The sequence below is a fragment of the Limulus polyphemus genome, unplaced genomic scaffold (assembly GCF_000517525.1).
Source record: "Limulus polyphemus unplaced genomic scaffold, Limulus_polyphemus-2.1.2 Scaffold8779, whole genome shotgun sequence".
NCBI classification, from domain to species: domain Eukaryota; kingdom Metazoa; phylum Arthropoda; class Merostomata; order Xiphosura; family Limulidae; genus Limulus; species Limulus polyphemus.
Genome location: NW_013674389.1, coordinates 4,680 through 14,344, shown reverse-complemented (window position 1 = coordinate 14,344; position 9,665 = coordinate 4,680). Strand labels below are relative to the sequence as shown.

At 33.6% G+C, this 9,665-nt stretch overlaps 1 protein-coding gene across 1 annotated transcript in view; it reads left to right on the top strand.

The window, feature by feature from the left end:
- LOC106475544 (eukaryotic peptide chain release factor subunit 1) overlaps positions 1-3,301 on the top strand; it is a 13,857-nt gene extending 10,556 nt beyond the window's left edge. The window contains exons 8-10 of the mRNA XM_013936223.2: positions 602-674; positions 1,009-1,083; positions 2,586-3,301. Coding sequence (XP_013791677.1) covers positions 602-674; positions 1,009-1,083; positions 2,586-2,665 — 228 coding nt within the window. The 3' untranslated portion in view covers positions 2,666-3,301. The remainder of the gene's footprint in view (positions 1-601; positions 675-1,008; positions 1,084-2,585) is intronic.
- Positions 3,302-9,665: the final 6,364 nt, after the last annotated feature.

Here is a 9,665-nt window from a genome sequence, read left to right as displayed (position 1 = left end):
AAAAAAACTAGTTAGTCATGATAAGTTTTGTTTAGTTAAAGAAGTAAGTTTTATTACCATGTAAAAAAACTAGTTAGTCATGATAAGTTTTGTTTAGTTAAAGAAGTAAGTTTTATTACCATGTAAAAAAACTAGTTAGTCATGATAAGTTTTGTTTAGTTAAAGAAGTAAGTTTTATTACCATATAAAAACTAGTTAGTCATGATAAGTTTTGTTTAGTTAAAGAAGTAAGTTTTATTACCATGTAAAAAAACTAGTTGGTCATGATAAGTTTTGTTTAGTTAAAGAAGTAAGTTTTATTACCATGTAAAAAAACTAGTTGGTCATGATAAGTTTTGTTTAGTTTTATGTTCTTATTATTTTCTGCTTGTGGAACATGGTTGTGATATCATCCTCTAAAAACTAACTTTTACAGAATAAAAGAGGTTTTATAAATACTCATTATGATGTCAAACAAGAAGACGTAAATCCTCCGACACATGGTAGGTTGTGATGATCAAGGTTAATGTTAACATTCATCGTGTGGTTTTAAAGTTAATTTCTTTGTTCTAGACACCGTGTGTGTATACGATAAATTACATCATCTGTTTTTCTTTCCTAGACAGGAGTTGAGCTGGAGCTGGTAGATTCAATACCGCTACTTGAGTGGCTAGCAAACAATTACAAAACCTTTGGTAAGATTAAAGAAGTTTTAGTACTAGTTTTTAGGAATCAGTGATAATCCAGGAACTACCTGTTAAAAGAGTCGCATCACTTGTTTTGTGTACATTTTTTATATACTAATTTTTAAAATTAAAATTGAATGTTAGTAGAATGAAGTACCAAGTTTCACAAGTTTTATTCTAGACATTATAAACGTAGCTAACTTAACACTATAAACACAAGTTTCATGTTAGATATATCATGATAAATATAGTGAAATTCATGCTCGATTTGTCACAGGGTTAATTACACACTATTGATTGGAGGAACGTTTGGTTTGTAAAACTTGTGTTTTGGTTTTTATAGGTGCAACGTTGGAGATCATCACAGATCGTTCACAAGAAGGGTCACAATTTGTGAAAGGATTCGGTGGCATTGGAGGTGAGGCTAGTTAGAAAATTGACACCAAATTAATTAGTATTAACTGTTACATATAGATTGAATGCTAAGGTACTTATTATTCTAAACAAAATTAAGTAATTAAAAGAATCAAACTTTTCAGAAGGAACAATTACAAAAAAATTTAAACCATTATTTTTATATACAGGCAAGTTAGGGTACAACAGTTAAAAAAAAAACAATTACAAGGATTATCAGTCCTTCATGTTTGGATGCCATCACACTGGTGCTTAAAAGCACCCGTAAAACAAGTTTAGGGAGGGCTTGTTAAAGCTTCTATCAAGTCTATTGTTGGGGCCACTACTAGACTAGTCCTTTTATTTTTAGCCAAGAAATAAATACTTTTGAACTCAGATCCTATTATTATTTGTCATGTCATTGACTATGGATCAGCTATTTGTATACATAGACAAGCTGACAGATAACTCTGTTGGTTGCTATGACTCCAACACTAGTGATGCTACAAGCACAGTAGTAGTTTCAAACGATATTGTTTTATACACACACATCAAATATTCGTAACTGAGAAACTAGGTCGATGTTGTAAAGTTTGAATTACAAAATTGGATATTAATTATTAGCAATAAGGGTTTTATCAAATTTGATTGTGATTTAAAGTGCATTTGACGAACTTTCTGCATGACACGAGGCCATGAGGACTGCCATATTGATCGGAGGTTGTCACAGTTCAGTCGCAAGCTGTGAACACGTATCGGTTTGGCTAGTAAAACTCTTGTTTGTGGAAAAACTGTACAATTCAGCCAATACAGATTTTATTGTCTACATTTGTAAACAAAAATCGAGATACGGCATCAGCCCGCTAACAGCCCTCAAACACGAAGGACTGGAACACGAGAAGTTATAAGATAATGGTTATGAAGTAGTCGAAGAATGGGTAGGATAATGAATGAAATTTGTGACTGGAGCTGAAGAGGATTAACATTTACTCAGTAAGCTCAATATGTTAAAGCTGTGAACTGATTAACAACATCACAACACGTATTTAATGTCATGTTCTGCCTGTTCCTGAATTAGTTGTTTTTGGAAACTTTGGTTAATAACTGTTTTAAATCTATAATGACATCACAACATGTATTTGATGTCATGTTCTGCCTTTTCCTGAATTAGTTGTTTTTGAAAAAAACTTTAGTTAATAACTGTTTTAAATCTATAATGACATCACAACACGTATTTAATGTCATGTTCTGCCTGTTCCTGAATTAGTTGTTTTTGGAAACTTTAGTTAATAACTGTTTTAAATCTATAATGACATCACAACACGTATTTAATGTCATGTTCTGCCTGTTCCTGAATTAGTTGTTTTTGAAAACTTTGGTTAATAACTGTTTTAAATCTATAATGACATCACAACACGTATTTAATGTCATGTTCTGCCTGTTCCTGAATTAGTTGTTTTTGGAATATTACAATAATGAAATTCTGAAGCCAGTAATCAATGTTGTTTTCTCACTGTTTTTCTGAAGGACTTCTACGATATAGAGTGGACTTTCAGGTGCTAGACCTCACGGACGGATTTGATGACTTTGATCTGGATGCCTTGTAAGCTGATTATTGTCATGTGATCATGGCGGTGTGGGCTAACTTACTTTGAAATTCCAGAAACAATTTGGCCCAATAGGAAGGACTCCTTCATGATTACTGTATGCAACAGGTGGCGCCTTATTTTACAGGGGCACGTGAAGACGCAGCAAACAGTTAATGCCTAATTTACCAGTGGTTGTGGGCTCATATTTTTATATATAAAAACAAAAAAGCATGAAAACACACCCATTTTTCCAGAAAGTTCAACAAGAATCAGATAAATGATTTTCTTACCTAGTTCATGAGTTTTAAATGAAGAGCCGTGGAATTCAGGAAAAATCAGTAACCATGACTATTAAGATGCTGTTTTTGGTACAAGCCTTTGGTATTTGATGATGAATTATTCTTATCCTTTTGTAAAAATATTCAAAAAGAAAAATTTTTTGAATTAATTTGTTTTATTTCTCTACAACTGTGCATCTATACCAGGTAATGATGAATCTAAGCCCTTTAGGTTGATTTTCAACCAAAGCCTTGCACCAGAAACATCTGTGGACAACCTTTTGGTTGAATAAAAGTATTTTGGCCCTGGTGGAGATGAATCAGTCATGTACATTTCAGCTACTGTACAATAAACTGTGGAGCCGTGAACTTGTAATTGGAGTGGGTTATTCTAATGACTACACTACCTAGAAACATCCTTCCAACTGTTAGGTACACTACTCATTAAAAAACTGATCAAAAGAAAGCTAACTACAGAAATCACAACCCAAGTTATCTGCTATAAAACCATTTTTTTTTCTTTATTTCAAATTTTTTGTTTTCCATTTGACTTGAATTCTGTATTTAACACATTATATAATATTATTTCGTCTGTGCTCTATAATTCTAACATAAGGAAAACATTTACAACACGTAGCTGCTGCCATCTGGTGGTAAACATATTTACAATAAACATCAAGAAGGATAAAGAAATGAACATGTAAAAGTGCAAGAAAGTTTGGAAAAAGCCTTACCAAAATTAAATTCAAACAATACAGTAATGTCTCAGTTTATTAAAAAAAACATACTACGACATTACATTATAAACAAAACAAGCTGGGTATATTTTTAGTATAAAGATGAAGCAGTTTTTCCCGATGTTTTCGGCTTATTTAATATTATTTTAGGGACAACAAAGGACCTCTTGGATCGTGTCATCCTCTAAAACAGAAACTATTAAATAATAAAATAAACTTCAAAGCCACTTCTTATCATACATATAGATATCAAGGTTTATCTTGGTAATTTGATGTAAAGGATCTTGTACGGGTTCTTTATCAATATCACATATCGAAATGGTGTATTTAAATTGTGGCGGAATGCCACAAGTTCTTCAAATACCTATTGATTGATAGGTTTCTTTTTGTGAGTGTAAAACACTTAAATACATCTTTTCGATAGCTTACTACTATAAAGGCTTGGTTTGGTCCGCTATTCCACTGGTGATAGTGTCCAGGGTCACTGATGAGGAGTAGAATTCTCCGAAACTAGCCTGGCTAACAGACACACCCCCAATGAAAAAATAGACTATTCCAAGCTTTTAGTTGTTGTTAAACAACTCTTTCCAATATCGATAATCTTGTTTCATTTGTCAAGAGTTAGTTCAATGAAGGATAATTATATTGGTTATTATGATGACATAATTGTTAACGTAAACGTAATCAATATAAAGTAAAATTTCAGGAAATATTATCTGGTTTACAAATTTAAGATACAGCCCCGATCTGGAGTTTGTTCAACACCTGTACTGAATTGTATTTTATTTTTGCCTTAATGTTAATAATTTTTAACTTACAAATAATAGATCAGTCTCGGCTCTTTGTTTTCGGTAAATTTTAAACAAGTTATTTTTTAAATTCAAACCTTGAAAAAAAAAGTTACTTTTTTCAGTTAAAAATATTTATCTATTTAATTATTCATTATATAATTGCATGTAATGAAATATCTGACGCCATCTTTAGTGTAAAAATCGCAAGTTTGACGAATCATACAATACGTACTGAAAAAATATAATATTAACAAAAATTAATAATTGCGTTCACCGTCTGGGGGAAAAAGATTTGATAAACGTAAGAAAATTTTAGCAGTATTAATAAAATGTAATATGCGAGTACACGTGTTCTTAAGTACAAATACTGAAACATTATTTGAAGTGTCCTCGTAAGAAGATAATATAATGTTTCTTTTCTTTCAACTACGTGTTGAGATTAATGAACTACTACTAAATATAACTTACAATCATATTTAAATATAAGTTAGGCGGAAATTAGACCCTTTGGCCTGCTACTTCGACACTTCAAAATGGCGTGTTTTACGCTATCATTATCTAGTCTTATGAGTAATAACTTCTTTTAAAACTAGTTATAGTTTAAAAAGATTATAAGCGTAAGTTATAAAGATGGAGGCTGCGATGTACATCTTGTTGTGTAGTATCTTGCCAGACGCTGTTATAAGTATAAATTGTGTAATTTCAGTGAAGAAAAGAAAAAAATCCATGAATGACGTAAAGGACTTTTCCGAGCTGGCGAATCATGATTATACTAGCGCAAAAACCCGTCATAAACGACTGGAAACCAAAGCTATTTCGCATACAACTTGTAATACATAAAATAAATATATAATTTACTTTCCAAGGAACATGCTACAAATTGCTCTTGAATCCACTACAAATTCTGTTAAATGATTTAACACCAACACACATATGTTTCCGACACAATATCAATGATATTCTAGATTGTGTTAAATGATTTAACACCAACACAATATCAATGATATTCTAGATTGTGTTAAATGATTTAACACCAACACACATATGTTTCCGACACAATATCAATGATATTCTAGATTGTGTTAAATGATTTAACACCAACACACATATGTTCCCAACACAATATCAATGATATTCTAGATTGTGTTAAATGATTTAACACCAACACACATATGTTTCCGACACAATATCAATGATATTCTAGATTGTGTTAAATGATTTAACACCAACACAATATCAATGATATTCTAGATTGTGATATCCAATCTGACTTACTTGGGTAGCTTCTGACGAAGAAATTGTTTAATAATTATATATATGTATATAGTTGACAAGTTAACTTCCATGAAACAGTTCGTTTTCTTCTCCCTCTCGACTTGAAATTTTTTTAGAATTGTCTAAGCTATTGGGTGTCGGTTTCGTAGGTTTCACAACTCCTACAGTTTCGTAGGTTTCACAAACTCTTTATCTCACCTTCTACTGAACTTTTTACTCATGTAGTCTACTTACTTTTAGTCACCCTTGGACGTTTCTTCACTCCTATCTGCACATTTCTTCATCCTTATCCGAACATTTCTTTACTCCTATCTGCACATTTTTTCATCCCTATCCGGAGATTTCTTCGTCCCTATCGAGAAGTTTCTTCATTCCTATTCGGACGTTTCTTTACTCATATCCGAACATTTCTTCACTCCTATTTTGACGTTTCAAAAATATCTTTATAGGACAGTGATTTATAACATAATGAATTTGACCTTACAGGACATTGATTTATAACATTTTGAAGGCGACCTTACAGGACGTTGATTTATAGCATTTTGAAGTTGACCTTACAAGACATTGATTTATAACATAATGAAGTTGACCTTACAGGACGTTGATTTATTGAAGTTGACCTTACAGGACTTTGATTTATAACATAATGAAGTTGACCTTACAGGACGTTGATTTATAACATTTTGAAGCTGACCTTACAGGACGTTGATTTATGATATATTGAAGTTGACCTTACAGGACGTTGATTTATAACATAATGAAGTTGACCTTACAGGACGTTGATTTATAATATATTTAAGTTGACCTTACAGGACGTTGATTTATAACATTTTGAAGGTGACCTAACAGGACATTGATTTATAATATATCGAATGTGATATTAACCTCACAAAAGCCTTGATTTAAAACATGAACATGGAAAATAAGAGATGTAAATGACATGATTAAGATGTTATTTCATCAAAGGGAACAAAATGTGTTGAGGAGATTAAAAAATCCTTTGTGTCTTTTTCACATTTAAAATATACTTACATATAAATATACATTTAATCCGAAAAATTGTTGCCGTGTTTTTAAGAAGCATGAACATTTAATGGTTATTAGGACTCGCACGTTAGGCTTACCTAGTCGTTACGCACAATATCACACGTTCGTTAGGGTCAACAAACTGGTTTGGTCATTGCCATTTAAATAAATCGCTGAGGTGAAAGTCACGCTAAGTGTCGAGGAAAATAATTACAAATAAAGGGGGAAAAGAACGTAACCCTCATGACCGGTTGTTTGTCAAATCAAATTTACTTTTCCCCTGAAATACGCTCTTAAATACTGGAATAAAAACTTAAAAAAACGGTTGTGAAGAAAATCATTCCTTTCACTTTAAGCTGATTTCAATTTTCGCAAGTTACTCTTTTAGGCTTCACTGGTAGCTCAACGGTAAATCTGAGAACTTAAAAGTAATTAAAAATCTGGTTTCGACCACCTGGAGGTGGGCAGAGCACAAATAACCACTTATGTAGCTTTTTGTATAATAACAACAAACAAAACACACACTTTCAGAATAAATAAAACTCTGCTTTTATTTCTCTATGAATTTTTAACTTTTTTTCACGACGGTTCATGAAACAGTTTTACCAAAAACCGAAATTATATTTGAAGTAAAGGTTAACCTTAATTGCGATTTAAAAGATTTTTGTCATGTAAGTGTCAACTATTTAAATGACTTTGTAACACGTACAATGCTGGCTGTTCCGTGTCTTCCAGAGACAGAAGAAACAGTAACACGTAGAATGCTGGCTGTTCCGTGTCTTCCCAAGACAGAAGGAACAGTAAAAGGTACAATGCTGGCTGTTCCGTGTCTTCCAGAGACAGAAGGAACAGTAACACGTAGAATGCTGGCTGTTCCGTGTCTTCCAGAGACAGAAGAAACAGTAAAAGGTACAAAGCTGGCTATTCCGTGTCTTCCAGAGACAGAAGAAACAGTAACACGTAGAATGCTGGCTGTTCCGTGTCTTCCAGAGACAGAAGAAACAGTAAAAGGTACAATGCTGGCTGTTCCGTGTCTTCCCAAGACAGAAGGAACAGTCAAAGGTACAAAGCTGGCTGTTCCGTGTCTTCCAGAGACAGAAGAAACAGTAACATGTTTCTTATGTTTTAACATTATTTCGAAGAGAAACAATTCTTAAGATCTCTCATGTGATATCAGATTTTTACTTATTTATAAACATATCATTATCACTTTGACTGTTTTAAAACTTTTCAATGTATTTTAATGTGCAAAAAATCATATATATCAGATATTTCTCTTTCTCTGAAATATTGAAACTGTTTAGTGGTCAGTTTGCGTGGTCAGATATTTCTCTTTCTCTGAAATATTGAAAAGGTTTAGTGGTCAGATATTTCATAGTTTAAATTTTATTTCACGGCTAAACGGCTTCACCGAGGGCTAGATTCTTCGCGCATGCGTATGTCTTGTTCAACAGGTTGTCGACAGAATGCCCCTGGGGAGCTTCTGTCACGCGCGTGAGAGTATCAAAGTTTTTATTTCTTGAAGATGCATTCGGGGAGAGGAGATAGGCTAGTTTCTTTCCAGCTGTGTAATTTTAACGTGCCGACTGACCGATAGAACTGAATACCTGGCTTTCCGTGCAAGTCAGTCACCTTACCTTGTCCTACTGTAGCCGCCCACGCGCCTTTTAAGAATCTGTTGTCACGGTTACAAAAGCAATATTGGACGTCCAAGAATTCGTTTTTCCGTCAAAGTATTAGTTTTGGCTTTCAACAATAACTTTTTAACAAATAACTTCTGTAGCCTGTTTTCAAAGAAGACACATATACATCTGTATATGGTGAAGAAGAAGAAGAAATTTTTCCGAAGAATACTTTGTTCGGACCCACAGTGATAATGCTTACACCCTCGAATTTCCACATCTCACCTCTACCTATTGATAAAACAGTCAGTCCCACAGCGTCGACGTATAGGCATGATAAACGGAATGATCGTATCTGGCCGGAGAGGTCAAATCGTTCCAGTACCCCGAAATTGGCCTGGCGATCTTCGGACTGGCTAAAGAGCTTTTTGAGGAGTGAGTGTGCCCGCATCATCAACCCAAACATCCCTAGGTTTGACGCTGGAACAGATGTTCGAAAGTTCTACTTCTTGTATAATAAGGGCATGTACAAAGATGCTGCCAGTTTCATCTGTCGACTCGGCCACAACACCATCAAGGCCATCCTTAATGACCTGACGGTGGATATGTTCATAGAAGACATGCCTCAGAGTTTCCCGATCCTGGAAGTTCTTTATACCAGAATGTTTCTGTCAGATGAAATTCGTTCTTCATTCAAACTTCTACAGCCAGACCGCACACTCGTGAAAATGGTCCACCTGTTTGCTCAACTTAATGAAGAAAGTCCTAAAGGTCGTCCAGGTCCAGACACAAAAGGTCATCAGCTCCTTTCCTGCAAGAAACTTCTAAAGGTAAGTACTTCGCTTAAAATAATTTTAATTTTGATATTCATTTCTTTCATAATTAAATTTAACTAGAACAAAAATCTGCCGCATCTTAATTTATATGAAAACAACTCTACAGTGACTAAAGCGATAAACCTCAAAGCTTACAACGACGGGTTTTGATACCCGAGGTGGGCACAGCACAAATAGTCCATTGTGTAGCTTTGTCCTGTAAAACAAACACACAAAATGAAAGGAGAGAAAGAAACCTGTATATTTATACTACCAAACTTGTGAGAGTAATATTTATACTACCAGCTTGTGAGAGTAATATTTATACTACCAACCTTGTGAGAGTAATATTTATACTACCAACCTTGTGAGAGTAATATTTATACTACCAGCTTGTGAGAGTAATATTTATATTACCAACCTTGTGAGAGTAATATTTATATTACCAACCTTGTGAGAGTAATATTTATATTA